This window comes from Sceloporus occidentalis, unplaced genomic scaffold, assembly GCF_023333645.1.
Source record: "Sceloporus occidentalis isolate IW3139 unplaced genomic scaffold, rSceOcc1.0.p SCAF_25, whole genome shotgun sequence".
Classification (NCBI taxonomy): Eukaryota; Metazoa; Chordata; class Lepidosauria; order Squamata; family Phrynosomatidae; genus Sceloporus; species Sceloporus occidentalis.
Window position 1 is genome coordinate 4262217 of NW_028317005.1, and position 21616 is coordinate 4283832.

Genomic DNA, 21616 nt, shown 5'->3' on the forward strand with positions numbered 1-21616 from the left:
TTCCAAGAGCTCGTAGGTAGGGATTTCATGGGGTTATACTGCGGCCCTAAATATGGATAATACTGGGCATTAAAAGAAAACTCCAGATACATGGCTACACGCATGTACACGTAATACTAGTATAGTATACCACTCTGCCCTCTTTTGAAACAATGACTAAGCAGTCAAAGAACAGCCTTGGAAAACACACCCTCTGTAAGTATGTACTGTTTAAAAATAGAATCAATGACTTCCTTTAAGCGAAGCTGCAGCTCCAGACTTGCAGTGCAATGTCCCTCAATGGTTCTGTTTTCAACTCACTGATTGGCTACTTGAAGCAGCCAATCAGTAAAGTACTTCCTTTGAACTGACTGGCGGTATAACGATTGGGCATCGCAGCATGGGCTGCATTGGTGGCAGGGGGTTCCCTTTAAATGTATAACGTTCTCATCTAACTGCTAGATAACACTAAACTCTCATTATCTTACTCGATACTGGTTACGCCACTTAAGATGGCCTTTTGACTAATGAAGGTCTCCAGATAACGAGCTTCTAAAGAAGTCAGTTGGAAAACTGAGGGGGTCCCAACATCCGACTATATGAAACTATCGTATATACGCTGCATTACTTGCGGAATCCCCTTCTATAGTCACTCATTCTATAGTAGGTTTTATGCCGCTCTGATGGATTTTCTAGGCACACAGGGATACTCATCCCCATGTCGCAAGCAGCAGGTTTCTAGCTGTATTTGTGTGAATGCAATAAGAAAAGACGGACGCGTTTAAGGTGTGACAAATAACAAGGATAGCGACCAAGGAATCTGGTTGTTATTAGCAGTGTGCAAAACATTGAACTCAAAAGGCAACTCTCTGATTTCGCTGATCATAATTTCCCTTTATTGCTTTGAAGAATGATAATTATACCTTCTAAGATGGCTTAAAAGTGCATGACGTAACCTATCATTAAATATGAAAAATGAATGAAACCCCTTGTGACTAGCCTTGTGATACTGTTTCTAATACTACAGCTGGGTACCATGGGTAAGAAATTGGTTTTCCCATTACCGTCGACAAGGACTACAGGGAGTCACAGTGTAATGTATCTTCTCAGGGGAGTAAAAAACAAATAGTTTAATAGCTTAATAAACACAGGAAGGAAAAAAGGCTTAGATTGTCTGCTGCGATCGGATGGGGGCATTGGGAATTCTCTGCAGAATGAAGGCGGAAAGTATTTTTGATGGAGCAGAGGAAAGAATTGTTTAACATAGCGGATGAATTCTCATGTGTTTTAAGGGGGGACGCTGTTACAGGACTTCATGGCAGACGGCAGCAGCTATCCCCACCCGATCAAGACAAATTCTCATTGAAAGAAGCGGAGGACGTACTATTACCCTATGGCTTTAATACGCATTCTTCTTTAGAAGGACTGTCAGAACAGTAAACTGTCCCTTTAACTTCACAATCTGCGTGTTAGCTAAAATATATAAATATGTGTACATTTAAAGATCACGTTACATAGTTACATAGTTCAGAAGGTTGAAAAAAGACCTAAGTCCATCAAGTTCAACCCTTCTACCTAACCTTCCTATCCTTGATCCAAAAGAAGGCAAAAAACCTCCTAATCACGCTACTTCAAATTGTGCAATCAAGGGAAAAAAATTCCTTCTTGACTCCAAGAGGCAATCGGATTTGTTTAAAGACCTTCACTTATCTTTTTGATAAAACCTTTATTATCTCACCTATATTGTGTTTAAATAAAACACATACTAAGTAAATAAATGTTTTTTTGTTTCACAAAGTTAATAAAGGAGTACTAATTACTCTGGATGTGAGCCATCCAGGTTACTATGTCATGCATTGATCTCTGTTATTTGTCATACAGTGCTCAGTGCTTTTCCTACGATGCCATATACTACAAGCATATATTGCTTGTCTGCAAATTCTATTCAAATGTTGTATTTAGTTATCTTTTAATATATGGATATAGTCTACTCGTGTTCATTTAGGAAATCCTACTGACTGGCGGCCGTTGAATTTTACTTTTGCATGCAAACGCAGCTGATACTGACTTTTATTTATGTTGAACTCTTAAGATGTGCTGACTCCCTGCTCTAGTCCAGGAGGCCCACATGCTACTGATCTTTTATTATTCACAGAGTGTTAAAGTTCATAATGCCCTCAACGCTCAATTATGCTCCATTGTTTTATTCATGGTACTTAATAGATTAAGTTTATTATGGCCAACAATTTATTTTGATCTATAGTTACCATTGAAATGAGAGGAAAGTCAGATTTAACAGTTTTGACATAAAATATACAGCCATAAAATATCCTGCAAGCAGGGCAAAACATTATGGGTATATAAAGGGATATTTTACTTTATTATATTATATTGAAGCACTGCCATTCTATAGCAAAGTGATTCTATATCAAGCACTGTGCTTTTTGCCTATTCCCATTCACCAGAACCCCAACTTGTCTAGCAAGCTACTGTGTCAATAGTTCCCCTGGTTAAAATGAGGCATTATTGTAGGTTAAAGGAGTTCTCCAGCCCTATTTTTATCTATATGGCGGTGCTGCAGTGATCGTTCAAACCGAGAAGAGGATCCTGATCATACAATTGGGGCAGAGGACATCACTACAAGCACCACCACCTTGCCCTCAGTTCTTGTGAGGGCAAAATGACGATGCCTGCGGTGACGTCCTCTCCCTTGATCAGAGGATTACAGAGGAATTCACCCCAGTACCGCCAGTTTGGCGGAAGTTGTCAGGCTATGTCCACGGAGATGCGGATGAAGAAAGAAGATTAAGGATTGAAGATTGAAGAAGAAGATGCAGGAGAAGAAGCGTAAGCAGTCGTCAGAGAAGGTAAGTAAACATTTAGAGAGTGTGAGAGAGAGAGTGAACGAAAATGAGAGTGTGAGAGAGTGAGTGAGAGTGTGAGAGAATGAATGAGAGTGAATGTGGGCACCAGGCAACAAATTTCATACCTGAATTAAAAATTCCCCCAAATTTTCAGTCAAACCGGTTAGGCAGGGAAAGAAAATCGTTGCCCGAAAAGGAATGGGCCAAAAACTAACCGAAAAATACATCCAAAATGTTTTTGGCCCATGTCTACTATCTAAACACAAGTGCTTGGGTTCGGTTTCAATGGCAGTGCTACTATGCATGCCCAAGAAGTTTAAATGCTAACGTCTCCTGATTTCAGTACAGGGAGCCATGAAAGGGGACTAATAATGTAAGTCCCATCTTCTAACTCAGTAACCAAAGGGTGCATGCTCCAATTTTTTTGGCAAAATAGATTCTAATATGCATAAAAAAAAATACAACGCTGAGCACTCGATTGTTCCTGTACATTTTGAAATAATAAAATGTTACTTTGTTCTAAGTGGAAAACAGGAAGAGTTGCTCTCGAAGATAATATCTTGGATACAATGCAACACAGAGACAACAAGGCAGAAAATGCAAAATGTGGCGTCTCAGCAATTTGTTGATAACAGGTCTGATGTCCAGATGCTATATAATCCAATAAGAAGAGCTAGCTAAACAATTAATGATTAACACCGGCAGTAATTTGTTTCTATTTTAAATATTCTATGTATAAATTATGCCACAATAATAAAAGGGTTCCCAGAGTGTAAATTAAATGTATTCTTCTGCCTATTCTGTTGGATTTAACAGTTTTACAACTTATTAACTCATTCGAAACAATCTTAATACCATTCCCATAAACAACGATTTAATCAAGTACAATTTGTTACAAAATTCTCCAAAGCATCTCCATTAGCTGCAAGAGAAGACGATAACACTTTGTATTGCACGCTACACACATCCGGCTCTCTTCGGCAATGATTAAAGCCGCCTTTGGCAAAAGTCATTCTTGTCTATCATTGTTAGATTAGACTTTGCACAGAACAACTCTAAGATTCTCATGAATGTTTTTATGCTGGTGATAGCAAGTGATAGCAGACTGATAGCATCTCTCCGTTTGTCTTTAAATGTCCATCTTTTTTAACCTCTTAGACTCAAACTCTAGCTCGGGCACTTTACTAGACTTTCCATAAAGGGACACTACAGCCATCTTATGCACTTATGTGGTCCCTTTACATCTTTACGTAGCATCCCTTCAAAATGCACAGGAGAGATTATGCGAACCCCACAATGTACACTTGGCCCTTTCCTGCCCCCCTGGCTATCTGGCATCCAGAATCTGTGTCCGGGTGAGCACATCTCCTGCCACGTTATATACTTGCCACCAGACAGCTCCATCCGTTGGTGAACGTTCTGATGGGCAAGTCTAAGGAGCTTTAATATGGGACACTGGAGCCAATGATTCCTATGATTGCCTGAGAATATCCCAGCCCTTTATATTTAAATTCTTCATTTGACGTTTTTAACAACATATCCCAAAAAAAGAGAACAAAACAAAAAACCAACAAACACCAAGCCTGACAAATGTTTGTATTTTATTTGTATTAAATGACCCCCGCCTGATAACACTCAATCAATGCCTAGTAGCATTTGTTTAGAATCATGCGTGTGATAAATTATGCATTTCCCAGAAAATAAAACATTTTAACGTTAGCATAGCGCTATTAAAGGGCAAAAAGGGGCATCTGCTCCACGCCCAGACTTGCCTTAGAGGCAAACGTTAGCTATCCCTCCTTGGAACATCTCTACAGCCTTCAGCACAATAGAGGGCTATGGAGCCGCTGGCCTAGACCTGTCCAAGTGCACACTCAACGATGATGACACAAAAATGGCAGGAGGGGACAACACCTTACCCAGGACCCCATTATTATTATTATTATTAAAGACCGCCCTGACAATGTTTCCAAAAGAGAATGAGCATTACAAGCAGAAAAGCAAAGATTTAAGTTCATTAAAGCCAGCAGAGAAGTGGGAATACATCGCTCAACTATCATAATGCAACATTAAAAATGAAATGTTAAACTCAAGGTGTGTGTGTATATGTGTGTGTGTGTGTGTGTGTGTGTGTGAAAGCAAGTATATAAGAGTGTTACATACTGAACAAAGAAGTGGTAAATTGTTAGAATCTATGCACATTGTATTTTAAGAGCTTGTATGTCATCTGTGCGCATACAAAGATTACATTCTGAGCCATGCAAATAATACCATTTTTCACACTTATAACACCAAAAATAACTGAATTGCTAAGTGATCCTAAGGTACCCGAAATCAATGGAAAAACAGGCTTCTGCGATCTCTATCCGTGAATGCCATACAGGGTTCATTCATCCCATCCATTCATTCATACCTTTTAAAACTTCTAGACCGTGTTTGGCCACCACACAGGAGAGTAAAGAAGTAACTGGCTGAATCTGTTAGCCTACCTGAGTATAAAGCGGTGGCAGTATGGTGAAAAAAGCAGCGGTGTATGGAAATCATGCATTAGGCAGACAAATGAACATCTCCCCCCCTGCCTGCAGACAGGCACATAAAGGTGCAGCCAAGAGAAGCACGTAAATTATGCTACACGAGGACTTTGTCCTACCGCTCATTCTCGGCACTTAGTGGGTGGCATCTGGAGAGTTGCTTCAAATCCGACAACGTTGTGTTATCTAGGAGCGGACATGTAAGGGAAAAAAGGACCAGGTCCGGCCAGGTGCAGATTTATGAAACCCACTTCAAAATATCTTACAGAAAACTTGAATATCATTGAAATTCAACATAGTACATGCAGCACAATCTGTCATATTCTGCCACATTCAGAATTCACTCAATGACCACCCCGTGATTCATGCACAAGATTCATCCCAAACCAATTTTGCAATTCAATGTAATTTGTACAACGAAAATAACATTTTATTGTGTCAAATATTTAATGAAAAAAATGTATTTTTCTCTTTTTTCATTTTGTAACATTTACCTTCTGTATGAGTAGTCGCCGGTTTATAATAATACATTGTGGGCGAGTAAGAGTGAGCTCAGGAGAGAAAAAGTATTTAGGAGAGAACAGCCTGATTTCCTGAGGTGCTTACGGGACTCGTATAATCATCATGGTCCCCGGTTAAAGGGGCTAAATGGTGATCGAAGGTTAGGAGGAGGAATACTTCAGATGGCCTGAGATCACAACTTTAAGTCACTGTAACTACCATGTGCCCTACACATAACATACTATAACATACATAACATAGCACAATACATTTCAGTGATATGGTGGGCATGATGAGATAATGTACAATGAGATAATACGAGGCTCAATATCACACCTACAATGTAAACTCTTGCTGCAAACGTGAAGGCACAAGAAAATATTTTCCGTAAACATAAGAAGTCCATTAATCAGTTTCCATATGCAGCGAAACCAACGTAATCTTATCTCTGCCGTGTGACTTGAGTCGCAGAACACTTGGGATTTAAAGCATATACTGTAGACAAAGCATTGGGCATGTGTGACAGACCGCTAGGAGTCATATGTGAGATATGTGCCGATTCAGCCTTTTCAGCACTTCCGCCACATCCTACACTACAGCAGGTATATGTGGGACTGGATCCACGTGGGGCTAACTAACTAGTCTATTCACTAAAGGGAGAGCTGCTAGCAGAGTTGTGGTTTCACCTCCTTCGCTTTAATATACATTAAAAAGGCCCAACTCTAGTGAGCTGCAGAAAGTGCTTTACTGGCCCTTTATTAGGTATAGTAAAATCAGTGAGTCGCCTTCAAACTCGCCCTTTAAATTATGCATAATACAGGGCCAGTTCAGCCCTTTTTGCTGGAGAAATCTGCCAGCATTGGCCCGTCAATGTAATATCTTCGGTCTCCTGAATCATTGAATTATATCGCCATTGCTGGGGATGGACTTTCATACTGAATAGTAAAGTGAAGGAGTTAAAACTCTCCTACTAACTTTCCCTTTAGTGAATAAAGTCCATTAAATATTGAATCCAGTATATCCCCATGCTATACATTAATCATGATTTCTTTATTTTTACTGAAGCACTCATTTAGAAAAAAGGACCTTGGATATTTTCTCTGGCGCTGCCATCATTCCTACTTTGTTATAGAGGCGTTATAGAGGAATTTAGTCCTTCAGATATTGTGGGGAATGAAGGAAATTTTGCATGAAGAGCTATTGCTGTATTGTGGTTGACATAAAGCTGAACTTAAAAATAGAACAAAAATATAATAGCAACATATGATGGTCCAAAATTGTTCACAAATAGCCAGTCCAGGCTTGGACCAGACCTTTGTGAACAATTTTGTACAGCCAGGGATCCCCTCGGGCCAGCCCGCCTCTGATTCCCCCACTACATGTATGTTGCTGCGTCTTAGAACATGTTATTGTACATGAATACAAAGTGCTAATTTTGCACAAAAAGCGATAATATAACCTTTTACATGATTGATAATAAAGAACTGCAGCGATCAGCAGCAGCCAAAGTCATTAGTACCAGCTTCTAAAGATTCACTTGGGTCTTGGGGGCTTAGGTGACCCCCTGCGCCACACAAGCCTACGTGACATCTCTAGCACTGCAGACATACGGAGCCCTCTGCAAATATTGGCACCCTTGGTAAAAACAAGCAAAAAAAATGTCTTTATTACTTTTGATCTTTTCTTCAAGCAATACACAAAAAGTTAAATATATGTGTGCCACAATTATCGGCACCATCCCTCCATACAGAATCTCTCTAGAGCCTTCCAATTTCAAGGTCGACGCTGGTGAACGCTCCTCTTCAGTTCACCCCACAGGTTTTCTATGGGGTTCAATTCAGGAGATTGGGATGGCCATGGTAGGACCTAGATTTTATGGTCATTAAACCATTTTTTTTGTGCTGATTTTTATGTATGCTTTGGATCATTGTCCTGTTGGAAGATCCAACCACAGCCCACTTTAAGACAATTTTTCACAGCCTTCTCTGCTCATATGTACCAAGGGTGTCAATATTTGTATAATATTATATATGTAATTACTGCTTTTATTTTTTTTTTAAATCATGTCTTTGACAAAGAAGAAATATTTACCTTTCCTGACAAACCATTGTCCTTCTGTTGCCTATGAGTATAATATAAGATTATAAATAAAGTGTACTGGGGAAATAAATAGACAGACGTAATTGGTTTGGGTTGCAAACTTCAGCTGAATAAAATACATAGCATTGCCGCCTAACCTGTAAATATACAGCCTTAGTTCATATGTCCATTAATGTTCACCATATGACATAAGGAACAAAGTATATTCACAGCCATAAAAAAGGGTGCGGTGTATGTGAAGAATGTCGCCCATATTCACTCCAACTAATGCATTTGCCGACACAATTATTGAACACAGAATAGAGAATTCTGAGTATTATTGTATATGATATTTCTTTATATAGCGCCAACAATTAAGGCAGCGCTTCTTACAGTCCATACCGACAGAACTAGAAGACAGACAAACCGACACATTAGCTAAAGAGGGCCCAGCTCACAAGATGATATAACCAAGTTATCTATTTACAGGATACATCTGGTCACATATATAGGTGTAAGTGGGGAAGGATATCTGCAGGACTCCGTGGCTACAGTCTAAAATTAGAGGAACGAACGGGCGACTATATGTGCTTAGACAAACATCTATGATCAGTTGTCATAATAGGTTGTAAGATGGAAAAGGCCCTCTTCTCCTCCTGTACCACAATATCTTCATAGTACTGTTAATGTTGCATATTGTCTATTTTCATGTTATTTTTTATGTATTCTCTCCTGTAATAGTGCTATGGAATCTGCTGACACTATAAATAAACCACAATCACTTTTTATATATATATAACCTTTTCTACGTCTAGAACATTCGTTAAAGAAGCACATTTCCTTTGAAATATTTACGGAAACTTTAAATAAAAAAATATGAGAGCGACCTTTTATCTTGATGCCACTACATAGTTTTCAAAATAAAGAAGCAAAGGCTCAGCACTCAAATGATAAGGTGAGTTTATTTCACACAGGCAACGGTTCGACGCACAGGTCTTTCTCAAGCCTTAGGCGTCGAAACGTTGCCTGTGTGAAATAAACTCACCTTATCATTTGAGTGCTGAGCCTTTGCTTCTTTATTTTGGATTTATTGAGGGACTTGGTGGTACCCTGGCTCGTGCACCATTTTACTGCTGAGTGCTGCATTCCAGCCTTTCTTTTTGTGTATACTACATAGTTTTCACGATTGCCCCAAATCTACAACGAAGCCTCCCACGGTATTACTAGTTTGGTTAATGTTAAGGAAAAGTTATTTCTGAATAACCTCAATCAGATAAGCAAAAGGTTGTTACAGTTCTTAACTACAGTACAGTCTCAGTTGTATGGAATGGAATAAAGTCCAACCTCAAGTCCAGGGAACAGCAATCTACAAAGTACTAAACAACTTTACAGTAGAGGGGACAATTAGCGGCTCTGGGAACAATTTCCTTCATGCATCTTGTATGTTCACAGAGAGCATGGAGACAATGACAGACATTTAGTATCTGTCATTGTGACCACCAAAATAGCTGTCACCCTGCTCCCACCCTTAAAATCACATGTGTCCTACCCCATGCGTTCGCCTTCATTAACATCATGAGATCTGTCCTAATCCATGTCTGCCCTCACCCTTAGCATAGCTGCATCCCATGTCCATGACCATTCCCACAGTGACATGGAGAGAGAGAGAGAGAGAGAGAGAGAGAGAGAGGGAGGAGAGAGAGAGAGAGGGAGGAGAAAAGTCAAGTAACAAGCACAAACTGCTCAACCGTGCGCACAAGTTTAGCGTACATAACTGCTTGCAAAACAAAGGTTACATAACAAAGGTAAGCACAGGGCATCAAATTGAGATCAAAGTAATTGAACAATTAGGGTCAATTAGCTAAATGAGCAGCAAAATGAATCCAAATACACATGCTGGCGCTATATAAAATGATAAATAATAATAATACCTAATACCTTCTCTTTTGCGGGTTCTCTTCACCTCAGTGCAGGCCAGTGAAGCTTTGTGTGTAATTAAGCAGTAAGTGTATTCGTTTCTAGGTACTGCCTATGACTCTATGACTAAAGGTGCTGTGCCTCTTCCATAAATCATTCATTGTTACTTGCTAGTATGTTTAGCAAATATGTCTGAGCATATCTGACCTTGTATTCTTTTTTCTAAAGGTTTAATCACATAAAACAGCACAAAATGTTGAGGACATTTTTGTGTTTCTATGGCAGCAACCTATGAGCACCTGCCTTTAGGTCACATGACAATTACGTAGCCCTGGCAAAAATAAGGAATTAGTATTTTCTGGAATGGGTTTAGGCATTGACCAAGAAATGATGTGTCTAATGTTGAATTTAATATTCAGCGCTGATCCACCCAAAATGCGTTGGTGGCAAAGGAGTGTGTTACATGCTGCTAATAAAATGTGGTAAATAGGAGTGGGGTATTTGTCACGGAAAGAAATGCCTTGAGAATCCCTTTCTTGATTATTGGTGGTAGAGTGCTTAATTGAGGGCAAAACATAGAAAAAGAGGTAGAGCCACATTTTACGACAGCAACCTACATTTGTATTGCCAAAGCACTTTGACTGCACTGCAAGTGGTAGCAATATGGGGCTGGATTAATGGCGGAGCACACAGAGCAATTGCTCCAGGGCCCGGCATACTGAGGGGCCCCACATCAATTGTTCCAGGGCCCCGGGTTCTGACAGGTCCATACCCCTCACCTGTCCCATGAAGTGGGCATCCGATCAGGTCCTCCCTCACTCACACTCGTCCCTGGGAAAGGACATCATTTGTCAGCAGGCAGCGTCATTGAAGGAGGATGATTGATGGACGTTGACAGACCCGATCTGATTGCTGCGGGCCACAAGCAACATACAGGAGAAAAGTGGAGGATGCAGTAAGTACTGTATATATATATATATATATATATATATATATATACAGTATCTCACAAAAGTGAGTACACATCTCACATTTTTGTAAATATTTTATTATATCTTTTCATGTGACAACACTGAAGAAATGTCACTCTGCTACAAGGTAAAGTAGTGAGTGTACAGCCTGTATAACAGTGTCAATTTACTGTCCCCTCAACATAACTCAACACACAGCCATTAATGTCTAAACCTTGGCAACAAAAGTGAGTACACCCCTAAGTGGAAAATGTCCAAATTGGGCCCAAAGTGTCAATATTTTGTGTGGCCACCATTATTTTCCAGCACTGCCTTAACCCTCTTGGGCATGGAGTTCACCAGAGCTTCACAGGTTGCCGCTGGAGTTCTCTTCCACTCCTCCATGACGACATTATGGAGCTGGTTCAGTATGTCACAGTACATGTTGGCATTCGTGGTTCCCTCAATGAACCGTAGCTTCCCAGTGCCGGCAGCGCTCATGCAGGCCCAGACCATGACACTCCCACCACCATGCTTGACTGTAGGCAAGACACACTTGTCTTTGTACTCCTCACCTGGTTGCCGCCACACACGCTTGACACCATCTGAACCAAATAAGTTTATCTTGGTCTCATCAGACCACAGGACATGGTTCCAGTAATCCATGTCCTTAGTCTGCTTCTCTTCAGCAAACTGCGGGCTTTCTTGTGCATCATCTTTAGAAGACGCTTTCTTCTGGGACCAATTTGATGCTGTATGCGGCTTATGGTCTGAGCACCGACAGGCTGACTCCCACCCCTTCAACCTCTGCAGCAATGCTGGCAGCACTCATACGTCTATTTCTCAAAGACAACCTCTGGATATGCCGCTGAGCATGTGCATTCAAATTCTTTGGTCGACCATGGCGAGGCCTGTTCTGAGTGGAACCTGTCCTGTGAAACCGCTGTATGGTCTTGCCCACCATGCTGCAGATCAGTTTCAGGGTCTTGGAAATCTTCTTATAGCCTAGGCCATCTTTATGTAGAGAAACAATACTTTTTTCAGATCCTCAGAGAGTTCTTTGCCATAAAGTGCCATGAGATATGAGTGTGTGTGCATGCGTGCATGTATGAGATATGTGTGTGCGTGTATGAGATATGAGTGTGTGTGCATGCGTGCATGTATGAGATATGTGTGTGCGTGTATGAGATATGAGTGTGTGTGCATGCATGATGCATGTATGAGATATATGTGTGTGTGTGGGGGTGCAGAATAGCATTTAGAAAGAGGATGAAAAACGTGAAAGTCAAGTCAAGAAAGTCAAGACAAGCAAGATACAAGAAAAAAAAAGGGAAAGAATGTTGAAAAAAAGTAAGGAAAAGATGTCAGTGGAGTGAGGTGGAAAAAAGAGAGAGCGCAAAAGAAACGATAGAATAGAAGGAAAAAAGAGCGCAAGAGACAGAAAGCAGAGACCGGTTTGCTAAAGGCAGGAAATCCAGAGAAGAGGCTTTTCCGGTATAATTGATTTAGCGCCCAAAGCGCCTTAATCTGGCCTTGTAGCATAGTATCAATGGTGACAAATAAGGATGATCAAACCTTTTTTTTTTGCTACCAATTGCCAAAGTGCTTAGGCCAGGCTTAATAGTTTGTGCTGGGTAGATTTAAAGGGACACTCCAGCCATTATATGCACTTTAATCCCATATAAATCTGCCCCCCCTCCAACTACTTTTCATGAAGCAGATGGGTTCGCCATCTCTTGCATGCCATGTATTTACCGCCAGTCAGCTCCAGTGCTGGCTCGTGTAAGTGACCCCTGTGTGCTTGCGCAGGAAACAATCTCATTGATTTTATTGAGGCAAAAATCATCGGACCATGATGGAGAAGGAGGGCAGCTGCCGCATCTACCCTAGGTGTTTTATTTTTAGTTTAATATACATTCTCCGTTAGTAATACTGGGCACAGGTTACCTGTCTTGAGCCCCCACTGCCTTCCCTGGCTGCCTTCTCTGGGGACAGGGATACAATCTGCTTCACTGAAATTGTCTGCAAGATTCCCTTGAGATCAGAAACTCTGGAAGCTGTTAGTATGCACTGGCCGTATACTATTACCTGTTGGGTTTAGCAGCCAAGAAGAAAATAATCACATCTCCACAGCATGAACGCACCGAACCTCATTGAATATTACTTAAAAAATGTGGATGCTAGCTACGGATGAACGGCCAGTCATGTCCAGTGGAAAGCAGTCAGCAAAATATGACATATACAGTAAATAAGAAATGTCAAAGCACAAGTATAGGTATTCAAGCTGACCATTCAAAAATACTAGCGCTAAGGATCACCCCCCCCCCAAGTACAAGAAATAACTCGGTGTAACATTGTACCAACACTGCAAATGAAAAGGAACATGTGGGTTTATGTATGAAGGACAATCAGAGGATGAAATGCTATTTGTGATGTAATTAGCAAGAATGGTCCTCTGGTTTCCATAGTGACTGCTTTGAAGTTTGATGCAGAATTCATTTTTATACATAACCCCAATAATTCCTTAATGTTTGGGTATAGGGGTCTCCTGAGTGGCAGAGCACAGCATCTAGTCTATATAAATTATTCTTCTATATACCAAAACATTTTCTATGCCAGCGTTAACACTGGCTGTAATTCCTAATCTCGGAGTATTTGCACCTGTTTTACCAACTTCACCAATAATCAGATTCGAAGGCAAGCTCTCGTGAGCATTTATAGCCATTTGGTGCCAAGAACTACTTCCTCTTCTACTGGTTGTGTGACGCTGTTCTAACCAGCATGTTATACGGCTCATAGAATGATACACCCATATTACAGGGTACGTGTAACACAGATGATGCTGACAATCATATACATTAGTCTATTAGAACTTTCCGTTATGTCTTTATGGAAGTTTAGTAAGCATACCTCCCAGTGTTCCAGATTCTGCATGGAGTCCAGTGTTATGTTGATATCTGTCACATTTGCAGGTCCCAAGACTGTTGTGCATCTGCACTCCGAAGGCTACCTGCCACCCGAGAGGCATCTCTGCCACCCAATCGTAGGCAGCGTAGGAAATGTCAAGGTGGGACTAGTCAGGCACGGTTACACTTGATTGGCAGTTGCCAAGGATCAGGTTCCAGTGACGTGCAAATGTCCTAGTCGGTCACCATGGTGATCTGTAGACGCTGTGAGAGGGTTGTCCCTCTAGAATCCAGGGATGTAGTAGAGCGGCTGTTTGTCTGCCTGTATCAGAGAATGTGGAAGGATAAACACCATGCAGTGCGAGTGGAACTCCATTACCCAGTTCATCCTCATCTGTGAATACATTTTGCTTCTTATTCCTCCCTCTCTCCATACATTTACCCGCCCCGAAATATCGCAGCAAACAATTATTAGTTACTGATTTCTAAGAATGATAACAGGTATATTGTAGGCAATCGGTTGTGATAGATAATGATTACAATCGATTGTTCCTGGTATACATTTCTTCTCGCTCCATTCCCTCTAAAACAGCGGTTTTCAACCTGTGGGTCGCTACCCCTTCGGGGGTTGATTGACCCTTTCACAGGGGTCGCCTAAGACCATCGGAAAACACATATTTAACAATATATAATTACATAATTTTATGGTTGGGGGTCACCACAACATGAGGAACTGTATTAAAGGGTCGCAGCATTAGGAAGGTTGAGAACCACTGCTTCAGGGAGTAAGCGGGGCCCTCGCTACAGAATGTATTGGTTTGTCGCACACTTTCAGTCCTCCTTTTGTCATTCCCTTTGAATATGTGTGTTGTAAGACGTGCTGTGTAAATTGTTACATTATTAAAAATAATAATATTTCTATGTATATTTAATGGTCATCTCTAGCAATAAAGTAATAAAGCATAGCATTGTCCAAAATGACCTAGTGTGTGCCCCTCAGCATACTGAGACTTTGTGGACAATGCTATGCTTCCAACTTTGTGGGAACAGTTTGAGGAAGACACTTTTCTATTCCAGCGTGACTGTGCCCCAGTGCACAAACCAAGGTCCATGAGGACACGGTTAGAGTTTGTTGTGGAAGGACTTGACCGGCTGCACAGAGCCCTGACCTCAGCCCCATCAGACCTTCTCATCCAACATCAGTGCCTGACTTTACAAATGCTCTACTGCATGAATGAGCAAAAATTCACACAGAAGCCCTTCAAAATCTTGTGGAAGGTGAAGGAATGAAGAAGGTGAGAAGACTCTTATCTCTTAACGCTCTCTAGGAAGAGCTACATCTTTCACAGTCTCGGATGGTTTTTGCACAGCTGCTGTGATGTCTCCTACATATACAGTAGAGCCCTCTTTCCTAATGTATTGCTTTTTCTGCCAATTCCTGTTTTGTCAGACCCCTTGAATATATGTTTTGCGAGAAGCACTGCGTAATTGTTGGTGCTATATAAATAAAAAACCATTAACCCATACTATTTCATTTGTACACATTAGGCATACTATCTCATTTAACCCATTGGTGCTGTTTATGCACACATTAGGTATACCATTTCATTTATTAACCCATTTGTGCTGATCATGCACACATTAGGTATTTTATTTCATTTATTAACCCTTTTGTGCTGTTTATGCACACATTAGGTATATTATTTCATTTATTAACCCATTTGTGCTGATCACGCACACATCATTACATCTTTTAGGGCGATGGGCACGGTTATATGCATAGTTTTCATCTAGTTCCGTCGTGTCAGTTGAATACACCATGCGCATCACTAGAGGCGCTCTCGCAATGACCGAGGACGTTTGGCCTTTTGTGGTTACCGTAGCTCGTACAATCTCCCGCTCTACTCCGGTAATTTTGGATCTTGCACCGCGGAACCGGACACTCGCTCGGTGCAAGAATAGCCATCATGGCGGCGGATCCCGGGCTAGAAATGGCCTCAATGATCCCAGCCTTGAGAGAGCTAGCCAGGTAAATATGTGCAGCGCGGCAGCAGGAAGTGACAGCGAACGGAGGGAAAGTGTGAGAAGATCCCCTCTTCAGCACCGAGCTGAATGCCAGCCATACATTCATATAAATGCGGTAGCATTATGGAAACTGACGCAAAATACGCAGGAATTCTACTGCCCTAAATATTTCCTACATTATAACCCTACTTCAGTAATCTGAAGGGTTAAACATTCTCCATACAACCGTACTGTGAGCTAAGATATGCCATATGTCCGAAGTGTCCCTCTGCAGGAGGAGCAGTCCCTGACAGAAACCTTACTTGTGTTTTTCCTCCCCTGATGTCCCTCTTTCCTATCAGCGCAGAATGTTTGGTGCTATGAGAGCATCGCAGTGTGTTACAGCCCTAAAAGTCACAATAGTGTGTATCTAAACAGATTGTGCTAATAAAATATGTTATTGTAAATACCTGAGTAGTGGAAAAAACTACCAAATAGGTATTTTACTAACATCGTTCCGTACGCAACGCTACAGAATAATAACTTCTAAGCCGAATATAAAGTAATAACTTCTAAACCGAATATAAAGTAATAACTTCTAAACAGAATGACATATCTTATAAAATGTGAATGCTAATTCAGCTGCATGGCCACATTTTATAACATATATATTTATATACACAATGTATACGGTATATATATATATATTATAGTGATATTTTCACATGTTCAATGAAAGTAAGCCTCCAATGACACAGGCAGGTAATTAGCTAATGCTGTTTTTCTTAATGGAGTACAATCATTACCAAGTTCTAGTAATGGGGTTGCCGCCTTATTTGCGCACACACACACACACACACGCGCGCTCGCGCGCGTTTGTATTTCTGTATTTATGTTAATTATGTATTATTATCGCACTGAGAAATGTCTGTAAAGGAGCAGCGCGCGTCTTTATAAAATCTTCTTGAAGTCGCCTCTGCCATGTAAGCGATACAAGGGACTTTTCTGATGTCATAGCCTGGTTTATATTATTATTATTAGCCTTGGATCCGTCAGCACTGTCCTGAATATACGCTGAGGGGCCGGGCAGACTAAGCCTTGAGTCTTTAACGCCGGTCTTTTCCTTCGCTGTCGTTTTCTAGCGCGAGCCCCGAAGCGTACAATACTATTGTTCAGAAGCCGAGACAAATTCTTTGTCAGTTTGTAGACCGGATTCTTACAGATGTAGATGTCGGTAAGTAACATTCACCTGTGTTCATTGTGTGTTTATTATTTCTTCTCTCCCGGCCTATAGATTGATTATGAGAGCGACCGCCGGTTAAATGATTGTGGTTTCTACGTCTGTGGCCGCTTTGTGGGACTCCAACGGCTGGATCCCTGCAGATTTTGTCTTCTAAATCTATGTTAATACTTTTTAAGAGATGCTGCCATTCACTTTTGGTATTGAGGGTTTAGTTCACTAATTATTATTATTTTTATTTTTTTGGGGGGAAGAGTGCTGGACTAGCCCTGGGTGATGCATTGTTTAATCTGTGACATGGCTAATTGAAATATGCCTATTACAGGGCTCAGTGATAAAGTGATACCGCTTAATAAAGCTTTTGTGAAGCCATGAACTTGAAATAGCATGAATGACAGACCTCCGGGGCTCACTGGGCCGTCTGTTTAAATTTACAGTTGCCGTGGAGCTGTCTAAGACGATGGAATCTCTTCCGAGTTCTGTGATGCTGCTGGACTTCATTAAACACATCATGAAATCCTCCCCGCTCATGTTTGTCAGCGCCAGCGAGAGCAATCAGCCCGGTGAAACCGATCGCAGCTGCATCGGTGAGTGTTTGTTATATCGCTGTCCACACTGGCTTTTGTGCCGACATAAAAGGCATTTGTTCCCCGTTGAGCTGCTTAAGGAGCAGCCCCAACAGCCATATTGAGGCCAAGGTGCAGTAAAACAAAAAAAGTATGATTTGGGAACCAAAGACGGCTACCAAGGTTTTTACTGATGTCTGCATTGCATCAGTCGAGCGTCATATTAGCCAAGAACAAGTAGTGAAAAAGTGAGGAAAATGAATGGAAAACCAGTGGCGCGTTGGGCTTTTGGGGCACCTGCTGACAATTCATAGTCACAAGTTTTCTGCCGCTGCCTTCTAGAATAGTTCTATTAAATCTTTTAAAAAGTGTCCCAGAGTGTGTTGTTCAATATACAGTTATCCATAACCTATACTCCTGCTCTAACCTAAATATATTTATTTTATAACAGAGTTTAGCAACTGGATCATCACAAGGCTTCTGCGCATCGCGGCTACGCCAAGCTGTAAAGCTTTACATAACAAAATCGCTGGTGTCATCCGATCATTACTCTTTCTTTTCAAGAGTAAGAAGCCATCCCTTTTTGGTGTTTTTACAAAAGACTTACTAGATCTCTTTGAAGACCTTATTTACTTACATGAGCAAAACATGGAAGCGTCTGTAGACTGGCCAGTGTCTATATGCAGGTTTCAAGCCAATGCCAGCGAAAGCCACATCTCTCTGCGTTCCGCTCCTTTCCAGCTGCCAAACATGCAGCATGTCGAAGCTCTAGAACTCACGTTACTGATGATATTGACAGACCATGATAACGATGTTTCCGCTTTTTATTTCCAAAGACAGAATCTAATTCTGTGGGGGATAGGGTGTTCTTTGTTGGACCATGGAAGCCCCCTTCTTAAAAGTCTTGCCTTGAATTTCATTAGAGAGCTGATCAAACTCGGGGGGCCACCTGAACAACCTGCAAACTATTTCTTCACTGTGTTTTTTGGGTTGCTTGCACACATTAAAGAAATGGATCCTGAAGAACGTTCAGTCTACGAGATGCCGTTGTTGGAGTTGGTGACCGTCTTGTTCCCTGTTGAGTCTGACTCTTACTTAAGCATCCAACCTATATACCTAAACATGCTGCTGGAGAACCTTGTGGCGCTATTTGAAGCTGGTATCTTGCAGAATGTTTCCTCTGACCCATTAAGAAGAGCACTCTGCTACATGTTTCAGTATTTCCTAAATGTTGTTCCCCTGGGATACGAATCTGCTGTGGAAGTTCGGGAGAGCCTTGTTTGCCGCATTACCAAAGTCTTTGTTGAGGTCCTCGGAGCACAGCGTCAACAAGTGGTGAGCCTTATAGAGTCTGCGACCGTTATATTGTATACGTTAGTGATGTTTGAGTTAATATCCACATTCCTTTTGTTCTTGTTTTATACGAGTCATAAAGGATCTGTAATATTAGGAAAAACAGCTAAAGTTAGTAGTTACTGGAGAAAAAAATAATGTATCCGCACAAAACGGAATATGTCATAACGCTCGCTGGGACCTAATGATGTGGATGTGTCTTTGTCCATTTGAATCGCATGTCTATGCGAAAGTGATGTCTCATTTGTGTACATTATCTGACTCTGAAGATCTAATAGTTCTGTATTGTGACTATTGCTACGGAGTAAGACCACCTCTCTCACGTGGTCTCCCTGTGAACGCTCGGAGCATGTTGTCCAAGCATAGTTTGTACAATAAGAAATAAAAGACTGAGAAACTTACCAGGAATATATAAATGTGCCGGCTGTTGCTTGCCTGTGCAGATCTTTGGTTATTTGCTTGTGAGTCCTTCCTGCACCAAAGAAATGCCAATGACATCATTCATATGAAGTAGAAACATGTAGTCTAAGTTTATGACTTGTATTGAGAAGATGGAAATGCTTCCTCCACATACGATTACAGAGAAATGATGTTCGGACCTTGTTGGTTAGGATTTATGCGCAATCTGTTTCATTGTCTTTTCTTTATCGGCTCGTATAACTCGTATATATAACAGTACCTGCTGGGCTCCCTGTCTGCGGCTCTGCGAAAGGACGGCCTGGAGTGTACCCAGCACCCGCAGCAGGTACAGCCCCTGCGTCCTGACTCCGAATGTGGCGGAAGCAGCAGCGATGAAGTCCACGAGAAAAGGCCTCTCTTGAGTCTGACCGCAAAACAATCAAGAAAGCATTCTTCGTCGGGAGGGTAATTATTTCTCGGATTCCCATCTGTTTGTATTTGTATTCCGTATGTGGTTTCTGTTTACTGACTTTAATATAAATTGTGATATTTTGACACTTTTATTCTTTTCACCTCCCCGTAGTTTTTACTAGTTCGCTGTGTCATTTGCCTGATTGTTGTATGCAAACGTGTGAACATTGTATGAGAAGTTGCCATTAATCCTAGGAGTGTTCCAGTGGACATGAAATCAAAGAGTGCTCTCTGGAGAGATGTTGACGTGAAGCTCTCCTCTCTTCTGCACACCCTTCGGCGTGACGATATCACCGAGGAGGATGTGCTGGGTTCGCTGGAAGGTGTCGCAGTCACTCTGCATGTTGCTGCTCTTTGCACCAGTCATTTCTCCTCCGCAATGTATGTACGCTTTGTTTGCTTTATTGGTTAAATAGCCGTTGTGCTTTTACAGACCGCCTTGGTTTGTGAATGCACTTTTTATCTTTATCCACCCGTGGAAATCTTATTAGTCATCATTATTACTAATTTTCTCTTCTCAGAATTAACCAGAAAAATTCAAATTTGGGTGAAACTGGTTGTACGCGACCACTAGACGTAAGACTTATCTGGCTTAGTGTAGATGACATCATGGGAATACTTACGACATGCAGGATGCTACTTGATTCTGGATGTCCGAAAACAAACATGAGCTTTGTGTGGATAAAGTTGGTGAAAATATTTGACGCCTTACTATATATACATGGTAAGAAGTGGTTATATTGACATATCTATCTATAGAAAGTTATATGAAAATTGGATGTCTATTAACAAAAATCGTAGGACTGTAAAACACGCTCTAATATTTATTTGACATTAAACAGTGGAATACATTTCTTAAAAAAACTTAGAGCTGGGGGGGGGGCAGGCGATTGCATATGGGAGGACTCTGCAGATTACCTCCATGCAAGATGGACAACATAAAAATGTAAAGGCGGCACTCAGGGCACGACGAACCCAGGGCACCTGCTTCCCATGGCGACTAGAAACCACTTGCTGGCACCCAGGGTTTTGTGGGACAAGGGCTGCCGTCGTGAATCTAGCAGGTTATGTGACTCCGCTGGGCCCTTAACTATGCAGTGTTAGGGTGTGTATTTTTATATATGTATAGTATTAGCCAGAGTGTGTATGTTGTTGGGTAGTGTGTGCATACTGAGTGTGGTGCTGGCATTTATGCTGTAGTGTATGTAACAGTATGGCATTAGCATGAGTGTGTATGTCGGCATGTAGTGTGTGTGTATTAGTGTGTGGTGTTAGGGTGTGTGTACATGAGTGTAGAATGTTAGCGTGTGTGTACTGTAAGGTGTTGGTGTTTCTGAGCATACATTAGCGGATGTCAGTTACTGTATGGTGTTAATGTGTGTAAATGGAAAAATAATGCTTAATCCTGTACAAAGTGGTGCAGCACTGAAGAAAGGTGTGGTTTGTGTAATTTTTTTAGGTAATAAATGAACATTAAAATATTATCGGGCAAGAAAAATGTTTTTGGTCTTGCTCGTAGATCCAGATATAAACCCACATATATAGTACTGGAACACAGTATTTACTAGGCACGTGCTGACAACCTTGTTCTGATATTTTTCGGCTTAAACCCACAAATAAATGAAATTGCTATATTTTCGTGGGCACATAATAGGTGAAGTTTACTCACCAATATCGGCAACATTTTGAGGAACTTTTACATTTTTAAAGCAGTTATTGTGTTTAAAGGGACGGTTGAATGGATCCCGAAGAAGAATGCATATTAAAGGGTACAGTCCGTCATGGTCCCACTATTCTTGCCACTGATTGGCAGCTTGAAGCAGCCAATCGATGCCGGGAAAGCCCTCCCATTGAAA

General features: G+C 41.2%; 1 protein-coding gene across 1 annotated transcript in view; it reads left to right on the plus strand.

The window, feature by feature from the left end:
• Positions 1-15694: 15694 nt before the first annotated feature.
• The window catches only part of LOC149300277 (serine/threonine-protein kinase atr-like), a 31790-nt gene continuing 25868 nt past the window's right edge, over positions 15695-21616 (plus strand). Inside the window, exons 1-7 of the mRNA XM_089485375.1 lie at positions 15695-15756; positions 16874-16965; positions 17409-17558; positions 17989-18872; positions 19567-19754; positions 19959-20141; positions 20282-20484. Of these exons, the coding sequence (XP_089341501.1) occupies positions 15695-15756; positions 16874-16965; positions 17409-17558; positions 17989-18872; positions 19567-19754; positions 19959-20141; positions 20282-20484 (1762 nt within the window). The remainder of the gene's footprint in view (positions 15757-16873; positions 16966-17408; positions 17559-17988; positions 18873-19566; positions 19755-19958; positions 20142-20281; positions 20485-21616) is intronic.